Source organism: Geotrypetes seraphini, chromosome 3 (assembly GCF_902459505.1).
Source record: "Geotrypetes seraphini chromosome 3, aGeoSer1.1, whole genome shotgun sequence".
Lineage (NCBI taxonomy): Eukaryota > Metazoa > Chordata > Amphibia > Gymnophiona > Dermophiidae > Geotrypetes > Geotrypetes seraphini.
The window spans coordinates 398,253,191-398,276,067 of NC_047086.1; the positions used below are offsets into that span (position 1 = coordinate 398,253,191).

Consider the following 22,877-nt stretch of genomic DNA (forward strand, 5'->3'; position numbering starts at 1 on the left):
CTATTTACCTTCTTCTTACCCGATAGTGTTACATACATAGTAACATAGTAGATGACGGCAGATAAAGACCCGAATGGTCCATCCAGTCTGCCCAACCTGATTCAATTTAAATTTTTTAATTTTTTCTTCTTAGCTATTTCTGGGCAAGAATCCAAAGCTTTACCCTGTACTGTGTTTGGGTTCCAACTGCCGAAATCTCTGGTTCTTCTGGTTTGCCTCTTATGTACATAACCAGCCACAGGGTACCATAGGAGGCCAGGGATTACATGTGCCGACTGGTCAGTTAACTGGGCACCGACCAATTATTCAGACCAGTGAGCGTTAACTTGATAAAAGATAGGACAGTCTTTTTGCTGTCCTAACCTTATGTGCTTACTAAGCTGGTTAGCTAACTAATAAAAATGCTAACTGTCTAAGTTATGTCTCCGCCCAAACTCTGCCCCAAGATCGCCTCTAACCTAGCTGGTTAAGGAACATAAGAACATAACCATCGCCATAATGGGACAGACTGACGGTCCATCAAGTCTAGTATCCTGTTTCCAACAGTGGCCAATTCACATCACAAGTGCCTGGCAAGATCCCAAAAGAGTAAAATAGATTTCATGCTGCTTATCCTAGGTATAAGCAGTAGATTTTCCTATCCATCTTAATAATGGTGTATTGACTGGCTGAATAGCGGAGAAATTAAGCAGTACTACCTGGTTAAGTGCTGCTGAACATCAGCAGTCGACCAGCTCAGTGGGGTTTAACCAGGCAGAAGCCTCTCATGCCCAGTTAAATCCTTTGAATATTGGGCCTGATATTAAAAAATGCAAAGAAACTGTCTTCAAGGACATATCCCAAATATATTCATAGAAATACAAGGGTCAGCCATTTTGGATTACTGCACCAGTAGAATAGGAGTTAATGGGGATCAACTACAACGCCTGGTTTCCCTTTAGATTAAAGGGTCAGACACATAGAAACAATACAATTGAGGGAAGATACAGTGGAGGGGGTGAAGGGAGAAGAAGGATGCTAAGAGAATGTTATTTTTATTTTGCATCATTTTCCAATGAAAGCAAATTACGACTTAAGATTTATAATACAGATTAAGGCAACCTACCGATGTTATTCCCTACTCTAGAAGCATAGATATCTATTAACCATTGGAAAATTTACCCCAATATGTCCTATTTGTTTCTGTGAATGCTTTTGAAATATTGCATAGCACATGAACAATATACTGTATATAATTGAATATAAGCCTAGATTTTGGGGGCCAAAAAATGGAGGGTCTCGGCCAGCGCCCCCCCCCCCCCCGGACTTGTTGCAGGTTTCTGTCAGGCTGCCAGGCTCTGCCTGTTCTCCCTCCCTGCCCTGTCCATTGCACCTCCTTTCTGCCGATATCCTTCATGCTGCTGCGCCTTCCTTATGACCCACATAACTAGAGGTGTAGCGGGCAGGAGTAAACTTTCCGCTCTCCTGCCCCACTGCTGAGCCGGTCACTGCCGCAAGTTCTGGCAGTTCAGCTGTACGCTGCTGCTCAGCACTATGGCTTCCTGAATGGCTGCTCCAAATTTGTCTTGTGAGAACTCAGGACAATCATTCAGGAAGCCACTCAGCAGCATACAGCTGAACCGTCAGAACTTGGGTCTGAAAGTTCACTCCTGCCCACTACACCTCTGGACCACCAGAGATTCCAGGTATGTGGGTCATACGGAAGGCATGGTGCCATGCAGGATATAGTCAGACAGGAGGTACAGGGCAGGGAGGGGAGACAGGGTGTAGAGCCTGAGAGGGAGGGGGGACAGGGTACAGAGCATGGCAAGGCAGGGAGGGAAGGGGGTTGGGTGGCAGTTTCTGGCAGAGGAGGGAGGGGGCACTAGGTGCAGATCCGGGCAGGGCACTTGAATATTAAACGTCCCGTTTTATATTCGAGTCAACTATTTTTCCTCCTTTTGGGGGGGGGAAATGGGGATTTCGGCTTATATTGAAGTATATACAGTAGCAATCTTTTAACTTAGAGCGTATTTTGATCACTTTCAGCACTAGTGAAAAGTACACACATACTTTTATCTCCAAGAATTTTGCAGAATATTCAAAATTAAAGAAAAGTAGAAGTAGGTACATAAAAATACCTGTACAACGGAATGCAGGAAGGCTACACTGTAAAGTAAAGGTTTCCACATAGGCAGATTGCTGACTTCAAGCTGGTCCTGATTAATTCCTGTAAATGTCCTCTTAAGGCCTGCGCTCATTCCCTGGGGTGGTTCATTTGTGAATTTAATAGAAGACTGTTAAAAACCAAGAAGGTACATTTTCAGGTTTAAATGGAGTAAAGTAGCATATGTAGAAAATATATATATTAAACAACAGCAGGAGAGATCTGAATTCAAAAAATAAACTTGGATTTCATAGTACATGAAGGAAGTGCCCTAGCATGCAGCTTGCAAGTGCCCTCTAGTGCTTCACTGAAAGTGGTGTTCTCTAAGGGAAGTCTTGATCTCTCCCATTTACTTGGCAGGAAGGAGAAAGCTGTCACATCCATATAGGGGAGAAAATCTTGGGAGTTAAGAGGATAAAACAGGCTGTTTCTCAAGGCTGCTGCTATAACCTCTGTATGGCTCAAAAGGTCTAAAATTTCTCTCATGCCCACTAAATCCAAGACAAATGTAAGGAGACCATGTTAAAAATGGAAAACAATTATTTCTGATGCATATTATATCTGATATGATGATGTATATCATATCATATCTGAAGATATGATATACATCAGAAAAGTTTCAAGTTTCAAGTTTAATCACATTTGATGAATCGCTTATTACAATATCTAAGCGATGTACAATTTAAAAACCATCAGATGTTGGTATTACATAAAATTTAAATAAGTCAGACATTAGACAGACAATTTTTAGACAGACATGAATGAGTAGGGAGAGAGGGGAAAGTTACAATTTTGTTGTTTGTTAGAAATTACATAGAAGGGAAAAAAACAATAGGAAATAAAGGGGTAAGGTAAAATTTTTTTAATTATTGTAAAATGTAAGAATTTTGAGTATATCGTGTCGTGAATAAAATTTGAGTATATCGTATCATGTATCAAATGCGTCTTGAAATAGATATGTTTTTAAAGTTTTCTTAAAAGAGACTAGATCTTTTTCGCTTTTAATAAAATTAGGAAGGGAGTTCCACAATGTAGGGGACATAACAGAGAAAATATCATTCCGTCTGGTGCCGATAATTTTCAGTGAGGGGATTGAAAGTAAATTCGATGAGGATGATCTTAGAGTACGTGCAGAATTATATGGAATAATCATTTTTGATATAAATAAAGGTTCATTGGAAATTAGTGTTTTGAAAACCAGAAATAAAATTTTGAAAGTGATTCGGTGAGAAATGGGAAGCCAATGAGATTTGATAAATAATGGGGTCACGTGATCATATTTTTTTGCTTTGTAAATTAATTTAATTGCTGTGTTTTGGATCATTTGAAGCCGTCTTTTTTCTTTCTGGGTTATGTTAATTAAGAGGGAATTACAATAGTCTAATTTTGAGATGATTAAAGAGTGAACCAAAATGTTAATTGATTTAGGGTCTAAAAAGGTAGAAATTGATCGAAGAAGCCGAAGTCTGTAAAAATATGATTTAACTATTTGGCTAAAATGACTGTGGAATGATAGATCTACATCTATTATTACCCCAAGAATTTTCAGTTGAAATACAGATTCTAGAGGAGTGTTATCCAGTATGAATGGTATTTTTGAAGTTATGTTTCCTTTCCAAGTAAATAGCATAGTGAATATAGGAGTTATTTTTAAGGGACTTAAGCTGCAGAACAGCATTTTACATGCTCAGATAGCCCTCTATACAATTACCTGGGGTTTTGCATTTGTGTAAAATGTAGATGTGATTCACGGCCTCTTTTACAAAGCCGTGCTAGCGGCTGCACTGTGCTAATGGCCCCGAAGCCCATAGAGATTTAAAGGACTTTGGAGCTATTGCCGCGTGGCTTTGTAAAAGAGGCCGTCAGTGTCAATTTTATAAAGTCACTTTCCTGCTTATGTCATCACATATGCACATACGGACTCTTATAAAGAGCAAGGAGCATGCCGTTAATTTATGCTTTCTGAGGGAATGCCTGGCTTGAAAGCATCATTCATATAAGCTCCTATCCACTTATGAATTATTGGGATATGGTGGTGGTATTTTGAAACCCCAGTCACAGCTCTCAAACTTTAACGAATAATTTGTTAACTGCCAATTTACATATAGTTTTTAAACTTTTTTTTTTTAAGATTTAGCAATTCTTTCACTTAAACTTGTATTCTTAAATGTCATAAATCATTTTAGCTAGACCTGAGCTCTCACATTGGTAACTATAACCTTTTTGTTTTTGCTCTTTCATAATTCATCCAAGTTTATGTAGAATGTTTTACAAATGAATATGTATTTTACAAGGTTTTGATGCTGATCTGGTATGATAATATGACATTTTTGAATCACAGTATTCCTCCATGGCACTAACATATGAGCTCAGTTGCTCCAGTAGGAAAAACATATATTTGTTTCCTAAGTAACGAACAGTACATTTACATGGGTATCCCCTTGTTGAGATGTTTCCAACTTACCAGTGAGATCCAAATTTCCTGGTACTGTTCCTTTGCCTTTATCCTCTTTAGGAATATTCAAATAAAGCACAGTTACTTACCGTAACAGGTGTTATCCAGGGACAGCAGGCAGATATTCTTGACTGATGGGTGACGGCACCGACGGAGCCCCGGTACGGACAATTTTAGAGTGATTGCACTCTAAGAACTTGGAAAGTTCTGGTAGGCCACACCGCGCACGCGTGAGTGCCTTCCCGCCTGACAGAGGCGCGCGGTCCCCAGTTAGGATAAGCCAGCTAAGAAGCAAACCCGGGGAGGTGGGAGGGATGCAAGAATATCTGCCTGCTGTCCCTGGATAACACCTGTTACGGTAAGTAACTGTGCTTTATCCCAGGACAAGCAGGCAGCATATTCTTGACTGATGGGTGACCTCCAAGCTAACAAAAAGAGGGATGGAGGGAAGGTTGGCCATTAGGAAAACAAATTTTGCAAAACAGATTGGCCGAAGTGTCCATCCCGTCTGGAGAATGCATCCAGACAATAATGAGATGTAAAAGTATGAACTGAGGACCAAGTAGCAGCCTTGCAGATTTCCTCAATAGGAGTGGAACGGAGGAAAGCTACAGATGCTGCCATCGCTCGGACTCTATGGGCCGTGACAGAACCTTCCAATGTCAGTCCGGTCTGAGCATAACAGAATGAAATGCACGCTGCCAGCCAATTAGACAACGTACGTTTAGAAACAGGACGTCCCAATTTATTCGGATCAAAGGACAGAAAGAGTTGGGGAAATGATCTGTGGGGCTTAGTATGCTCTAAATAGTAAGCTAGAGCCCTCTTACAGTCCAAAGTATGTAGAGCCTGTTCTCCAGAATGAGAGTGAGGTTTCGGAAAGAAGACAGGCAGAACAATGGATTGGTTGAGATGGAGTTCAGAGACAACCTTCGGGAGAAACTTTGGATGTGTACGCAGAACCACCTTGTCATGATGAAAGACCGTAAAAGGTGGATCTGCAACTAGTGCATGTAGCTCACTGACCCTCCTGGCAGAGGTAAGAGCAATAAGGAAAAGTACCTTCCAAGTGAGAAACTTGAAAGGAGTGGTAGCCAAAGGTTCAAATGGAGGCTTCATTAAGGCGGAAAGAACCACATTGAGATCCCAGATAACAGGAGGGGCTTTAAGAGGTGGTTTCACATTGAAAAGACCTCGCATGAACCTGGACACCAGGGGATGAGCTGAGAGAAGTTTTCCATGAACCGGCTCATGAAATGCAGCAATGGCACTGAGATGGACTCTGATGGAAGAAGACTTAAGGCCAGAGTCAGACAAAGAAAGCAAATAATCCAACAATGTCTCCACTGCCAGGGAAGTGAGATCAAGATGGTGAAGAAGACACCAGGAAGAAAATCTTGTCCACTTCTGATGGTAACATTGCAGAGTGGCTGGTTTCCTGGAGGCATCTAGAATGGAACGAACGGGGTGAGACAAAAGAGTATCATGAGAAGTCAGCCCAAGAGATATCAAGCTGTCAGGTGCAGAGACTGGAGGTTGGGATGTAGAAGGGTCTCCTGATGCTGTGTAAGCAGAGAAGGAAACAGTGGAAGAAGAAAAGGTTCCCTGGAACTGAGTTGAAGTAGAAGGGAGAACCAATGTTGCCTGGGCCACCTCGGAGCAATCAGAATCATGGTGGCTCATTCCCTCTTGAGCTTGAACAAGGTTCTCAACATGAGAGGCAGAGGAGGGAAAGCATACAGGAACAGATTAGACCAGTCGAGGAGAAATGCATCCGCTGCCAGACGGTGAGGAGAGTAGAGTCTGGAGCAGAATAGGGGCAGCTGGTGATTGTGAGGAGCTGCAAAGAGGTCTATCTGAGGAGTGCCCCATTGAGCGAAGATGAACTGTAGAGTGAAAGGATCGAGTGTCCACTCGTGAGGCTGGAGAATTCTGCTGAGCTTGTCCGCTAAGGAATTCTTTTCTCCCTGAATGTAGATAGCTTTCAGGAATAGATGGTGATTTATGGCCCAAGTCCAGATCTTCTGGGCTTCCTGGCACAAGAGGCGAGAGCCCGTCCCACCCTGCTTGTTGATGTAGTACATCGCAACTTGATTGTCTGTGCACAGCAGGAGAACTTGAGGAAAGAGAAGATGTTGGAAGGCCTTGAGGGCATAAAACATCGCTCTGAGTTCCAGGAAATTGATGTGATGCTTCTTTTCCTGGGCTGTCCAAAGGCCTTGAGTTTGGAACTCGTTCAAATGAGCTCCCCAGGCATAAAGGGAGGCGTCGGTGGTGATGACTAGTTGATGAGGAGGTAGATGGAGCAGAAGACCTCTGGAGAGATTTGAGGATATCAACCACCATTGTAGAGACTGACGAAGAGATGATGTGACAGATATGTGACGTGAGCAAGGATCCATCGCTTGGGACCACTGGGTAGCTAGGGTCCATTGAGGAGTGCGCAGGTGAAGACGTGCGAAGGGTGTGACATGAACTGTGGAGGCCATGTGACCCAAGAGTATCATCATTTGCTTGGCAGAGATGGAAAGTTGTAGAAGCACCTGCTGACACAGAGATTGAAGCATTTGAAGACGGTTGGATGGCAGGAACGCTCTCATGAGGACTGTGTCCAAGACAGCTCCGATGAATTGAAGTCTCTGAGTGGGGATGAGATGAGATTTGGGTAGATTGATCTCGAACCCCAGAAGTTGAAGAAACATGATGGTTTGTTGGTGGCCAGGAGAACAGTCTGAGATGAATTGGCCTTGATTAACCAGTCGTCCAGGTAAGGAAAGACCTGAAAGTGGTGAGATCGTAGAAAGGCAGCTACCACAATCAGACATTTGGTGAACACTCTTGGAGAGGAGGCAAGACCGAAGGGCAGCACCTTGTATTGGTAATGACAACGATTGATCATGAAGCGTAGGTACTGTCTGGAGGCCAGATTGACCGGTATATGAGTGTATGCTTCTTTGAGATCGAGGGAACATAGCCAGTCGCCTTGATTGAGAAGAGGGTAAAGAGTGGCCAGAGAAAGCATTTTGAATTTCTCTTTGACCAAGCATTTGTTTAGATCGCGAAGATCTAGAATGGGTCTTAGATCTCCTGTCTTTTTGGGGACTAGAAAATAACGGGAGTAGAATCCCTGCCCTCTCTGATCTAGAGGAACTTCCTCTATAGCGTTCAGAAGGAGGAGGGATTGAACCTCTTGAAGAAGGAGGGAAGACCGAGGAGTGTTGAAAGCAGACTCTCTTGGCAGACTTTGGGCAGGAGGTGTCTGAAAGTTGAGAGAGTAGCCGTGGCGAATGATGTTGAGGACCCACAGGTCCGAGGTGATGATTTCCTAACGGCTTATGAAATGTATAAGGCGTCCTCCTATGGGCTGTGGAAGATGAGTAGAAGGAGGAAGATTGGCTATGTCCAGGAGAACCAAGTCAAAAGGGCTGAGTTGACTTTTGAGAAGGAGGAGGTTTCACTTGCTGTTGCTGCTGGGCAGGTCGAGCAGGTTGCCTCTGTTGTTGCCTCTGACGCCTGGGTTGTTGCTGTGTTTGAGGTAAGGGACGAGCCACAAACCTTCGTTGGTAGGCCGATTGTTGACGAAAAGGCCTAGAAGGTGGGGTCTTCTTCTTTGTCTTAAGGAGAGTATCCCATCGAGTCTCATGAGCTGAAAGTTTCTGAGTAGTAGAGTCCATGGATTCTCCGAACAGCTCATCCCCTAAGCAAGGTGCATTGGCCAGTCGATCTTGGTGATTGACATCGAGTTCGGACACTCTGAGCCAGGCCAGTCGTCGCATAGCCACTGACATAGCCGTGGCTCTAGAGGTCAGCTCAAAAGTGTCATAGATTGATCTGACCATGAACTTGCGCAGTTGCAAGAGCGATGAAGAAGTTTGGCGAAAGGCTGATTTTTTACGGTCAGGGAGATATTTCTCAAAAGATGACAAACTTTGAATAAGATGCTTAAGATAAAAGGAAAAATGGAAAGCATAGTTTCCTGACCTGTTCGCTAGCATTGCATTTTGATACAGCCTTTTGCCAAACTTATCTATGGCCTTACCTTCTGCCAGGAGGGACAGAAGCATATACACTAGCCCCCGTGGATTTCTTTAAAGTAGACTCTACTAATAAAGACTCATGGGGGAGTTGAGGCTTGTCAAAGCCTGGAATTGGTATAACCTTATATAAGGAGTCCAGTTTACGGGGAGCTCCTGGAATGGTCAAGGGTGTCTCTAGATTTTTGTAAAATGTCTCTCTTAAAATGTCATGGAGAGGCAGCTTGAGAAATTCCCTTGGAGGCTGGTCAAAGTCAAGAGCATCTAAAAATGCCTTGGATTTTTTGGATTCAGCCTCCAAGGGAATAGATAAAGAGTCACACATCTCTTTAAGAAAAGAGGTGAAAGAAGTTGCATCAGGTTTGGAAGATGGATCAAAACCAGAAGGATCCTCGTCCCCTGATGAACACTCTCCCTTAGAGAGGAAAGGCTCTTCTGAATCACCCCACAGATCAGGGTCCCTCACCTGAAAACTGCGGTCTCGTGACTCCGGTGTGGAGGGTTCTAGGTGTCGAGTTTTATGAGTCGACTTACCAGACCTCTGTGAACCGGTACCGGGAGATGTTAAGGGTTGTGCCGGTGCCGATGTTTGAACAGCCTGGTGTCTCGGTTCCGGTGCCAAGACTGGCATTGATACCGAAGAAGTGATGTGCCCCGGTACCGACAAAGTGGATGCCGATAAAGGGGGCTGCTGCACCGTCGGTACCGGCGGCTCAGACCGGACCGGGACTGGAAGGCTCGGAGTCAAAAGAGCAGGGAGTAGCTGTTGGAGTTGTTCCTTTAGCTGGACCTGCAGGACTGCGGCAATGCGCTCGTCCAATGAAGGCACCGGTACCGCTTTTTTCTTCTGCGGTACCTTGGGTGCCGCTCTATACTCCGAAGAGGAACCCGATGTCGAGGGGCTCACCTCAATCGGAGCGGAGCGCTTCCGTGGGCGCCTCGTGGTCGGCAGGATTGGACTCGCTGCTACTGAGACCGGAGGACGCTCCAACGGGGAAGGCTTCTTAGCCGGCTTACCTGCGGGGTGCGACGCCGGCGCGGTTATCGCGCGGTGTCGACGAAGTAGGTGCCGACTGAGATGGAGCCGACGTCGGTGCCGGTGGTGCGGAATCAGACATCTCGGCGCCGAACAATAACTGCTGCTGTATCTGGCGGTTTTTAAGTGTTCTCTTCTTTAAAGTCGCACAGCGGGAGCAGGTAGACGCTCGATGGTCAGGACCAAGACACTGCAGACACCAGTTGTGTGGGTCTGTCAGTGAAATTGGTCGAGTGCACCGCTGGCACTTTTTAAACCCGGGTTGAGGGGGCATGAAAGTGAATATGGCTTCTGCCAAATCGAAGGCCGAGGCCTCGATGATGGTAATAGGCCCCGCCGGGGTTAACCGAAAACTGAAGAAAAAAATTAATTTTTTTTTTTTTTTAAGAAAAGAAAAGAAAGAACGGAAATAAAATTTCCAAACGGGTTTACGCAAGCGGGAAGGCGATTTTTACTTAGAAAAAAAGGACTTTCAACAGCCGTTGAAAGAAACGCGTCTTCTTAGCTCAGCGGAAACTAAGAAACTGGGGACCGTGCGCCTCTGTCGGGCGGGAAGGCACTCGCGCGTGCGCGGTGCGGCCTACCAGAACTTTCCAAGTTCTTAGAGTGCAATCACTCTAAAATTGTCCGTACCGGGGCTCCGTCGGTGCCGTCACCCATCAGTCAAGAATATGCTGCCTGCTTGTCCTGGGATAATATAACTTTTGTAATAGTGGCATTTTATTTTCAGGAAATTTCAGTACTGATTTTAAGAAGGAATTAAATAAATCTCTTGATGTCTGAAATTTGGAGACAGGGAAATTTAAAAGTCTAAGGTTCAAACTTCTATTTGCATTCTCCAAATTTTCCATTTTCCTAGTAAGCAAACACTTTTCCTTCAATTGTAAATTAGTGGAAACCTTCACTTCTGCCATTGATTTTTCTAAATTATCCATTCTGTTTTTGGAATTTCTCTTCAAAAGTTTTAAATTGAATGCTTACTTACTAAAGCTACCTTATTGGTAACCTTCGTGTTTCTCCAGGATAAGGAGGCAATTCTCCATCTATTCTACAAGACTGATAATGTGGAATTTCATGGATTCAAAATTTCAATGTTTCCTGATGTTTTGAAATGGACGCAAGCCAGACGGAAGAAATTCCTGGCATATCGTCAGTCAACTTTGAGTATGGGAGCAACTTTTCAGTTACATTTTCCTTGCAAATGCTATGTTACCTATCAGAGTATTAGATATATATTTTATGAACCTGATCAGTTGAACTTTTTTCTTGAGGGCAAGGCAGCTGGAAGAACTTCAGAGGTTTCCATGGAGTCGCTCAACCAGGCCGTTAGTTTATTGAATCCAACTGCACTCTGTAATGTGATTTAATTTTGAATTACCGTATTCTCGAAAACCAACTTCCCTTGGAAGTGAAGGATTCTCTCTTCCCATATTGTGGACTTTGATATAGGTTACTAATGTAGAATTATTTTATAATCTGCTTTATTTGTTCCTTATTTCAATTGTTTATTTCCAGTTAAATTGTTGTTTAACAATTGTAAAATAATATAAATAAATAAATATAAAAAGGTACCACCCCTCAATTTATTTTCTTCATCTCTCATTATCAGAAATTCCTTTCTCCTATCCTGTGTCACCTTAGCGATCTCAGGATAAATCCAAACTTTTTGACCACAAAAGGTCTTCTGAGAGTTTTTTGAAGAATAATTTCATTACTGCATCTAGATCCTGCTGGAAAACGAAGGAAACAATCAAGGTTGCTCTTTCCGTCATTTCTGAAAGTGAAGTTTCTAAAATATGAGAAACATCCTCCAATGGATTTACCTCCTCATGAGCTTTTTCTTGGTGGGAAATCAAATCACTATTCGAAACCTGTCCAACCTTGTTCAATTGTAGCAAGAGCTAATATATCTTATTAATTGGTGGCAAAGCTTGAGTCAGAAAAGACAGGATTTCAATTAGATATTTCTTGAAAAACTCAAATGGAGAAAGAACAACAGATTTAGGAAAATTCAATAATCTGAAATTTAACCTTCTATTGCGATTTTCAAATTGTTCTATTTTACGATGTATCTCATTATTATCTTTAACAATTTCTATCACTATGTGCTCCTTTTACTAAACAGTGATAGTGGTTTTAACTAACGCCAGCAACGGTGAAGCGATCGAGAGTGAGCTGGATGGGGGATGAAGTACGGGCGGAGAAGGCACAGCCCGAACTGTCCCCTTTCTTTTTGTATGCGGCATTCAAAGAAAAGCAAGAAAATAGCAGGTAATTCCAGCCCAAACTGTTAGCATCTAACGCCGCCGACTGTCAATCCGCCATCTTGTTACGCCCCGGTTCCTAGCATCTTTTAGTTTAGCAATTCCATTTTTCATCTTCCTCCTTTCACTGATATATCTGAAAAAATGTTTGTCTCTCTTTTTTAAATTTTTAGCCATTTGCTCTTCCGCCTGCGCTTTTCCTCTTGGCTTCTTTCAGTTTCACCTGGTAGTCCTTTCTGTATTCCTCTGTGAGCTATTTAGCTATCTTCAATGTAATTTTCTATTAAAACACCTTTCTATACACTGTAATAGAAACTTCCTACAGTCAAGATGTGTGGGGAGGAGGCTAGCAAATGTACATACCAGTAAACTCCCGTGAATTTACGGTTCACAAATCGCGGACTCAGTAATTTGCGGTATTTTCCAACCGCCTCTTCATTGTATTAAAGTCATGGTTACACCAATCAGGAGCTGCTTTGACACGCTATCTGGCTTTGAAAAGACAGTATCCAAGTCCCTGTATCTACCCCACCCTCCTTAATTCATTTGGAGGAGGGGTACTGGGGTTATGCAGCAGTACTTAACTGGACAATACTGCTGAATAATCCTTGTAGCCACCTAAGCCAAAACCACTTTACATTGGATGTTTTTACATTGCAGCGTATATGTTCAATCATGCTGAAGCAGGCAGTTTTTCCACTGAAACTCGGCCCCACGTCAGATCTTTTTAAATTTGATGCTTTTTTCTTAAAAGTTGGTGCTTGTTTATCATTACAGCTGGTGCTTGATTATCATTGCAAAGAGATATTGCATGCTGGGAACTCCTTGGTCCATCCCTACTCTGCTGTTCTTGGTTTTTCCAACAAGGGCTAATCTTTCCTCTTTGACTTCACTCCATTCCTACACCATCTGCCCCTAGCTCTATCTCTAGGCATTCTATTGATTATTAAACCAGCCTAAATAAAAACAGGGTGGTTTTTTTTCCTGCAATGTGAAACACAATGCACTTTTGTGCATATTTTTATGAAGTATACGTAAACACACCCATTCTAACCAGCACATATATACATAATTACTTCTGCCTCAGGGTAAGTGTAAATGTGCATACCTAATTTGCCCGGAGTAATTTTACAAAGGCATGTAGGTATCTATGTTGCATTTATGAAATGGGTCTTTCATGCTTAAGCACCCTATTATAAAATTCTCCTCCACAAATATTTGATATTTGAAGATCTGAAAACCAAGGGCTCCTTTTACTAAGCTGCGATAGCATTTTTAGCGCACGCAGGATTTTAGCACGCGCTAAACCAGCGCTATGCGGCTAGAACTAATGCCAGTTCAATGCTGGCGTTAAGGTCTAGCGTGCACTAAAACCGCTATCGCAGCTTAGTAAAAGGAGCCCCAAGTCTTTTGGAACTTATGCTAAATTTCTTTAGAGTACAACATGCAAACTACATGCTACAAGAATATTTTATATTGGGTTGTTTAGCCTTTCACAATAGCCTGAGTGTAAGAAGGCCACTTTGATTCAATTGTTTCATTTTTCTAAATTACATTCATTAAACAGCCTACAATAGTTTTGCCTAAATTAATATACGAGGGCTGTTCAAAAAGTATCAGACCTTAATTTTTCTTGAGTAAATAAATAAAGCTGGGGAGGCATAGTTTGGTGCACGTATGTAGGCGACCCTAGTGCATATGCTTGAATGTTTTCCCACCTACAGAAGTTGTCAGTTGCCGGCAAACCACCAATGAGTGAGGAAGTGTAAGTGAGTGCCGTCTGATTTTCATTTTTGACAAAATGACAGAAAAAGTTGAACAATGCTACTGCATTAAATTTTGTGTAAAGCTTGGCAATTCCCAAGTGGAAACGATCTGCAAGGTTCAACAGGCTTTTGGGGACGAAGCAATGGGCATCACACAGATAAAGGAGTGGCACAACCGCTTCAGAGATGGCCGCACATCAGTGGATAGAGAAACATGTTCTGGTAGGCCCTCAACATCCAGAAATGAGATCGTTATTGACCAAGTGAGGACCCTGGAGATGCAGGATCGTTGACTCACGATCAGAGAACTTGCAGACGAGGAGAGCATCAGCGCTGGATCTGTTAATTCCATTTTAACTGAGGATTTGGGCTTCAGGAGAATTTCAGCAAAGTTCGTGCCAAAGCTGCTAACGATCAAGCAGAAGCAACTCCGTTTGGAGACTGAAAAGGATATGCTTCTGAAGACTGTGAACATTGATCCCAACTTCCTCAGCACAGTGGCCACTGGTGATGAATCCAGGGTTTATGGGTGCGACCCAGAAACCAAGTTAATGCCATCATAATGGAAGCATTCAACATCTCTGAGGCCCAAAAAAGGCAAGGCAGATCCACAGCAATGTCAAAGTCATGCTGATCTTCTTCTTTGACTCCAGTGGCGTGGTTCATCACGAGTATGCATCACAAGGCACAAACATCACCAAGGAGTACTACCAAGAGGGTCTGCGTCACCTTCATAATGTTGTGAGATGCAAATGGCCGGACCTGTGGGCAGCGGGTAAATGGCAGCTCCATCACGATAACGCACCTGCCCATTCTTCACATTTAATACGGAGTTCCCAGGCCAAACACAACACACCTGTGATTCCTCAGGCTCCCTCTCGACATGGCTCCATGTGACTTCTGGCTTTTCCTCAAGCTGAAAATGCCCCTGAAAGGGACCAGATTTCAGTCAAGAGAAGATATTATGCAAAATGTGATGGATCAGTTGCAAGCAATCTCAAAAGAGGTGTTCCAGTGCTGCTTCCAACAGTGGCAGAACCATTGTAAGAAGTGTGTGACAGCCCAAGGGGACTACTTTGAAGGAGATTAAGATTGTTGTATCTGAATACGAGTGTTTTTTAATGAATAAAAGGTCTGATACTTTTTGAACAGCCCTTGTATAGTTCAAATACAAGAAAACTCACAAACCTGCAGAATTGTTATTGGAAACTTGTCATGGACCTCAGTAGTTATCCAGATCCGAAAACTATCGTCCACATTCTCAGCTATTAGAATACTTTCTATTAACTCGTCCAAGACATCAAGTCCAAGGTGACAGTTTTGAAGCAACACCCAACCACCCTGTAACCAAATATATTCAGAAAATTACAGGATTGCTAGAAACGGATCACGTTTGTAAGCGTATACAGCCAGAAAATCCTCATTTTTTTGAGTTTTCCCATATTGTTTCTGGGAATGTTCATTTTATTTGCAATTTGTCATCATGTGACCAATGTCATTAAAACTGTACATATTTTTGGAAAGAGAATGCACGCTTTTGAAATGGTGTCCAGTTTCCACAAAGAGTACACATACTCTCCCTGATAGTATGCACATGTATGATGAGTCACATATGCACTCACCATCTGGAAAGTATGGGCACTCTTACCCCCAAATTCTGTACAAGGCACCTAAAGTGGCGGGTAGGAAACAGAGGGTAGGAGTGAAGGGCCACTACATGGACTGTAGGAGGGTCATGAGTGGTGTCCCACAGGGCTCGGTGCTTGGGCCGCTGCTATTTAATATATTCATAAATGATCTAGAAACAGGGACGAAGTGTGAGATAATAAAATTTGCAGACGACACCAAACTATTTAGTGGAGCTCAGACTAAAGAGGACTGAGAAGAATTGCAAAGGGACTTGAACAAACTAGGGGAATGGGCGACAAGATGGCAGATGAAGTTCAACGTTGAGAAATGTAAAGTATTACATGTGGGAATCAGAAACCCGAGGTACAACTATACGATGGGAGGGATGTTATTGAATGAGAGTACCAAGAAAGGGACTTGGGGTAATGGTGGACATGACAATGAGGCCGACGGCACAGTGCGCAGCGGCCGCTAAGAGAGCGAATAGAATGATAGGTATAATCAAGAAGGGTATTACAACCAGAATGAAAGAAGTTATCCAGCCGTTGTATCGGGCGATGGTGCGTCCGCATCTGGAGTACTGTGCCCAATATTGGTCGCTGTACCTTAAGAAGGATATGGCGATACTCGAGAGGGTTCAGAGGAGAGCGACACATCTGATAAAAGGTATGGAAAACCTTACATACGCTGAGAGATTGGAAAAACTGGGTCTCTTTTCCCTGGAGAAGAGGAGACTTAGAGGGGATATGATAGAGACTTACAAGATCATGAAGGGCATAGAGAGAGTAGAGAGGGACAGATTCTTCAAACTTTCAAAAAATAAAAGAACAAGACGGCATTCGGAAAAGTTGAAAGGGCACAGATTCAAAATGAATGCTAGGAAGTTCTTCTTTACCCAACGTGTGGTGGACACCTGGAATGCGCTTCCAGAGGACGTAATAGGGCAGAGTATGGTACTGGGGTTCAAGAAAGGATTGGACAATTTCCTGCTGGAAAAGGGGATAGAGGGGTATAGATAGAGGATTAATGCACAGGTCCTGGACCTGTTGGGCCGCCGCGTGAGCGGACTGCTGGGCATGATGAACTTCAGGTCTGACCCAGCAGAGGCATTGCTTATATTCTTATGTTCATACATGTATGCACACAACTTGATTACTTAGCCTAATCAGCGCTAATTGCCAATTAACACTTGTAATTGATGCTAATTGGGACTAACAATATAGATCTTCTGAAGTGGGTGTTCTCCGAGGACAGCAGGCACATATTCTCATATGTGGCTGACATAATCCACGGAGCCCAGTGGGGACATTGCTAAGTGTACTGTCACTTTAAATCTTTGAGGCTGACATCGGAGAGGAAGTTCCTTGCCAGTCAATCGCTGCCTGGCTGGCCCACAACTTCTTCTCCAACTTTAGAATTGACGTCAGGGGAAGGCTGGTCAGCTCGGCACCTCTGCTTACCGTGTCGGGAAACAGGGAGAGCTCACAACTCGGTGGTGGGTGGCTTGGGGGCCTGTTCCCCGATGGAGGCAGTGGCTTGGGGGAGGGCAGGGAGAAAGAAAGAACGACAAAGAAAGAAAGAAAGGGGGCAGGCAGGGAGATTGAAAGAAGGGAAACAGAAAGAAAGAAAGGGGGGACAGGGAGACTGAAAGAAAGAAGGGAAACAGAAAGAAAGGGAAGACAGAAAGAAAGGGGGCATGGAGAGAGAAAGTAAGACAGACAGAAAGAAGGAGGGCAGGGAGAAAGAAAGAAAGGGGAGGGGGCAGGGAGAGAGGAAAAAGTTGGGGGAGGGAATGAGGTCTGGACTGGAGGAGAGGAAGCATTCAGGAGGCTGAAAGAAGGGAAGAAATATTTGATGCACAGTCAGTGCAACCAGAGACTCATAAAATCACCAGACAACAAAGGTAGGAAAAATGATTTTATTTTCAATTTAGTGATCAAAAGGTGTCCATTTTGAGAATTTATATCTGCTGTCTATATTTTGCACTATGGCCCCCTTTTACTAAACCGCAATAGCGTTTTTTAGTGCAGGGAGCCTATGAGCATGGAGAGCAGCGCTGGGCATTCAGCGCAGCTCCCTGCGCTAAAAGCCGCTATTGCGGTTTAGTAAAAATGGAGGGGTTTATTTGTCTATTTTTGTATAGTTGTTACTGAGGTGACATTGTATAAAGTCATCTGCCTTGACCTCTTTGAAAACCCGCAGAATATAAATGATAATTAACATTTTCTCTGCGTACAGTGTGCTTTGTGGGGTTGGGTTTTTTTTAAATTCTTTATTCATTTTTACAATTTACAACAAGTGTTTCAGAAAATAACATTTGAACCTAGCTATATCACTTGATTTTCTATCATAATCAAATTAAATTCAAGAAATGTAACCCCCTCCCTCCCATCCCTATCATACCATATATATTCATGTATATTTTGACATATATTCTTTCCTAATTAATATCAATATTTAATGAAAAACCAAATAACCCTTCCCCATTCTCTCTTTTACCTAAATCTTTAATCATTTTTTAAAAACATAGAACAAGTGCATTAATAAATACAACCAATTAAATTTAAATAAAATATTTGATAATCAGCAATAAATTAAATTATAAAACTTATTTCCCTCCCCTTAATCATTTCATATCAAACAATAAAGACATATACTATATTGTCAAATTTTCCCTATCTTTCTTATAATTAATAAAAACCCTCCCCCATCTCTTATCACAAAATTATATTATTAATGAGAAAATGGAATCTATTCTATGGAGGGTGGGGTAAATTTTCCTAATTTTTATAGGTATCATCAAGCCTAAATTTTACGTCAAGGTATATATTGGATCCTCCCAGAACTCTTTGAGAATGCACCGGATTGGCTCTATTTAGAATGGCGTCTCTTGTTTCCCTTAAATTTGGTTCATGTGCCCAGTATTAGAATACCTAGAAGATATAAGGAGAACAGAATTTTATCAGATACATGGAAAACATTGAGATATATTAGCAATTTAACACCTATTCCAATAAGTAAATCTACAAATCAATCTTTATGGATTAATTCCAAGATTCAAATTGGCGGATCTAAAATCTTATGGAAAACCTGGATCATTGCAGGCATTCGAACTCTAAATGAAACCTGCAGACCCTCAGACAAGTGGTTCGACTCCGAACTCCTCCTACAAAAAAGGCATTGCAGACAACTTGAAAGATCTTGGAGAAAAAAGAAAAATGATCAAACCAAATCCGCTTGGAGAACCCAAATCAAACTATATAACATCAAACTTAAGGAAAAGCACAAAACATACTACACTAAACTAATTGGCACAAACACCTCTGACACAAAAACACTCTTCAACTTAGTAAAAAAACTTACGGACACAAACCCATTCCTTGCCACTCAAGGCAATAAACCACCAACAGCTTCCCAACTAGCAGACCATTTCAAACACAAGATCATTACAATTAGAACTACCTTCAACAACTCAACTACCAAACTCTCTGGGAGATAATAACCCCCACAACGGAAGAAGCCATATCTGCAGACAGAACATGGACCACCTTCCCAACCCTACAATGGCCTGATTTGAACCGACTATACAAAAAATACAGCCACACCTCATGCGACTTGAACTACTGCCCATCGTATCTGCTTACAAATGCCTCCCTTAAATTCAAAACCAGCCTCATGCAATGGATACAAAGCACTCTCATAGAAGGTCAATTCCCACAAGATCTTGGAGAGATTATAATCACACCCTTACTGAAAGACCAAAAAGGCCCTATAGACGCTCCTACCAACTATAGACCTATCGCTTCGATCCCATTATATGTCAAACTGATTGAAGGACTTGTGGCTCAATACCTCACCAACTACCTAGTTGACCATAATATACTTCATTCCTCTCAATCAGGATTTAGATCTCACCACAGCACGGAAACACTACTAGCAACACTACTAGACATAGCCCGACAATACCTCAGTAAAGGACACAGGATCCTAATTATCCAACTAGATCTTTCCGCCGCCTTCGATCTAGTTGATCAAACCATATTACTCCAGATACTTGATGCAATCGGGATCTCAGGGGTGGTTTACAACTGGTTCCAAGGATTCCTTAAAACAAGAACGTACAGAGTTAAGACAAACAACACGAAATCTAACCCATGGTCAAATCCATGCGGAGTCCCGCAGGGGTCTCCACTATCGCCCATTCTATTCAATCTCTTCATCTCCTCCCTCGGTACCACTTTAGACAACCTAAATGTAACATCATTCAGCTACGCAGATGACATAACTATTCTCCTCCCCTTCGAAACCCAAGACCACACCTCAACAGGACACCTGGAAATAATTCTGGATGAAGTAGAAAAATGGATGACAAACCACAAACTGAAACTAAACTCGGACAAAACCAAATTCCTAATGCTTGAAACGGACAAAAACCCATCCATAACAGACCTAGAAATTAAAGCAACCAAATACCCAATCCAGACCTCACTCAGAATCCTGGGAGTGCTGATAGACAGATGCTGCACTATGCAGACTCAAATCAACAAAACTACCCAAAAAGCATTCTTCACAATGCGCAACTTAAGAAAAATAAGGAAATTCTTTGACAAAGAACACTACAGGATCATTGTACAATCCCTGGTACTAGGTCTTGTGGACTACTGCAATATCCTATATCTACCATGCCACACAAACATGATCAAAAAACTTAAAACCATTCAGAACACAGCTCTTAGACTAATCTACTCACTCGGAAAATTTGACCACATCACCAATGCCTACCTAGACTCACATTGGCTACCGATTCGAGCCAGAATTCAATTCAAACTATACTGTCTACTCTTCAAAGTAATTAACGGTACTGCACCTACCTATCTAAATGATCGCCTAAACCGTAACCTTCCACCCAGAACAAGAAGAACACTGACATCATTCTCATACCCACCACTCAAGGGTACTCATCGCAAAAAGCTTTATGATAGCCTCCTGGCAACACATGCAGCAAAACTCGAACCTTCCATCACCAGATTGTTAACCACAACATCCGACCTCAAGACATTCCGTAAAGAAATCAAAACACTGCTGTTCAAAAAGTATATACAATCTACCTAATCTCCCTCACCTCATCCCCCCAAAAATCATAACACTGCTGTTCAAAACATCTTCCGATGTTATTAAGTCTTTACCATCATTCTGTTATTAAGTCTATATCCTCAATCTGTATTCTCCAATGTCATGTACCCTCCTGGAAATGTCCAGTTCTCTTCTTATGTAATCCGCTTTGAACCGCAAGGTACAAGCGGAATAGAAATCACTAATGTAATGTAATGTAATGTAAACTGCTTGAATTTTCACAGCTGCAACTTAGATTCGGTCTTAATAAATCACAAAATTTTAAATGGTTGCAGCTGAAGCAGGCTATTCAGGTAGGGTTCCCTGAATGGAAAAATCTGAATAATCAATATAGTCTGGAGTTCCTTTGTTTTCAAGCAGATTTCCTGGGACATCAAGCCGCTTTGTGGTATAAATTATTATCTGGATATGTGACTAAAAAACCAAAAAATGGTCTTAGAGACATTTGGAGTATTGAGATAAGGCAGCAAATTTCTGCATCTCAATGGCCACGAATTTGGTGTTGGAGAATGAGATGTACAATTTCTGCATCTATGAGGCAAACTTGGTTCTTTCTGTTGCATAGAGCTTTTTGGACCCCAGTTCGTTTGCAAAAGTTAGATAGATCTAAGTCTAATAAATGCTGGCATTGTAATCTGGAAGTAGGGACATTGGATCATTTACTTTTTTACTGTCCCTGTATTAAATTATTTTGGAATTCAATTTGGACGCAGGTTAACCATTTACTTGAAAATCATGTTGCTTTGTCTTACGATACTATTCTGTTTGGCATGGCTATGAGGGAAAAAAGTCAAATTTCATCTTATAATAACAAACTTCTATTAATAATGACAAGGGTGGCAATTCAGCACATTACGGCTAATTGGAAAAATTATACAAATCTTAATTATTCTTTTTGGTGGAATTCACTTTGTCACATTTTTAAAATGGAAAGAGCAATTGCTGTACAGAAAGGTAATTATAACAACTTTATAAAGATCTGGGGGCCATTAGAGAATTATTGTAATGAATGAACATCGTTTTCCTTTCTGATGGATACATGTATTTTATTGGGAGGAGGGGGGAAATTGGATGATTAATATTTTTATTTAATGATTGGATTTCTGTTGTATTATGAAAATTTCATTTAAGGATTGTTGGGTGGGGGGGAAAGGGTTATAATTTCTACTTTAATGGATTATATGTATAAGAATGTCAAGTGCTGTATATTTTATTAGTAATGTAATGTTTTAATATTAATCACTTGTTGTCAGTTTTAAAATGAATAAAGAATTTTTTTTAAAAAGGAATCTATTCATTACAATAATTTGTCAATGGCCCCCATATCTCTTGAAATTTATTATAATTCCCTTTTTGGGTGGCTATTGTTCTTTCCATTTTATATATGTTCCACCAAAAACTATAATTAAGTCTTTTCCATCTTTTCCAATTACTCTTGATTTGTTGTATGACAACCCCTGTCATAATCAATAGAAGCCTATTATTCTTAGATGAAATTTGACTCTTTGCTCTCATTGACATGCCAAATAAAACAGTATCATATGATAATGCAACCGGGTTATCCAATAAGCAATTTATTTGGCTCCAAACTGATTTCCAAAAGACCAAGATTAATGAATAGAATAATAAATAATCTAGAGCACTGTTCTTCAACCGCCGGTCCGTGGACCGGTGCCAGTCCGCAGGAAATTTCTGCCAGTCCACGCAGGGCCGGCGAGATTGATTAATTTCAATTTCCTGCCGGTCTGCGCAGGGCCGGCAAGATCAAGATATTTTCAGCTGGTCCACGCTGGGCAGGAGAGATCATGGGGAGCCTCTAACAGTGGCTTTCTCCCCTCTCTGCAGCTCTCCTTACTTACCAATACAGCGATTCAGGAAGGCAGCCTTGGGGCTTTTGCTGAGTCGCGGCTGTCTCTGATGATGCAACTTCCTCTTTCCTCAGAGGTGGCGCGACCCAACAAAGGACCCAAGGCTGCCTTCCTGAATCACTGCGCTGGGAAGTAAGGAGAGCTGCTGGGAGGGGAGGAGGGAAAGGAGTCTGGGAAGCTTCTGGACAAGGGAAAAAAAAGGGGCAGCTGCTACTGGACCTGGAGGGAAGGAGAAGGAGAGATACTGCTGGGAGGCGAGGAAGGGAAGAGAGTTACTGCTGGACAGGAGGAAACTGCTGGCAGGGAGATTAGAGGAGGGGAAGGGGAGAGACAGGCATGAGAAAGTAGAGAGATTGATGATGGGAAGGGGTCAGCAGAAAAATAAGCAGAGAGGGACAACGATGGTGGATCTGGTGTAGAAGAGATAAAAATGAAGAGAGCAGTGAAGCTGGAATGAATCATGTAAAAAGGAGAGAGGGGGCGCAGGCTGGATAGAAAGGGGAGATGGTCATAGAAAGAAGACAGTTGGAAGGGGGAGAGGACAGA

General features: G+C 42.1%; 1 protein-coding gene across 1 annotated transcript in view; it reads right to left on the reverse strand.

Annotated features, from left to right (window-relative positions):
- DNAH8 (dynein axonemal heavy chain 8) overlaps positions 1 to 22,877 on the reverse strand; it is a 1,666,792-nt gene that overhangs the window by 66,514 nt on the left and 1,577,401 nt on the right. Inside the window, 2 exon segments of the mRNA XM_033937418.1 lie at positions 2,121 to 2,276; positions 14,890 to 15,042. Of these exon segments, the coding sequence (XP_033793309.1) occupies positions 2,121 to 2,276; positions 14,890 to 15,042 (309 nt within the window).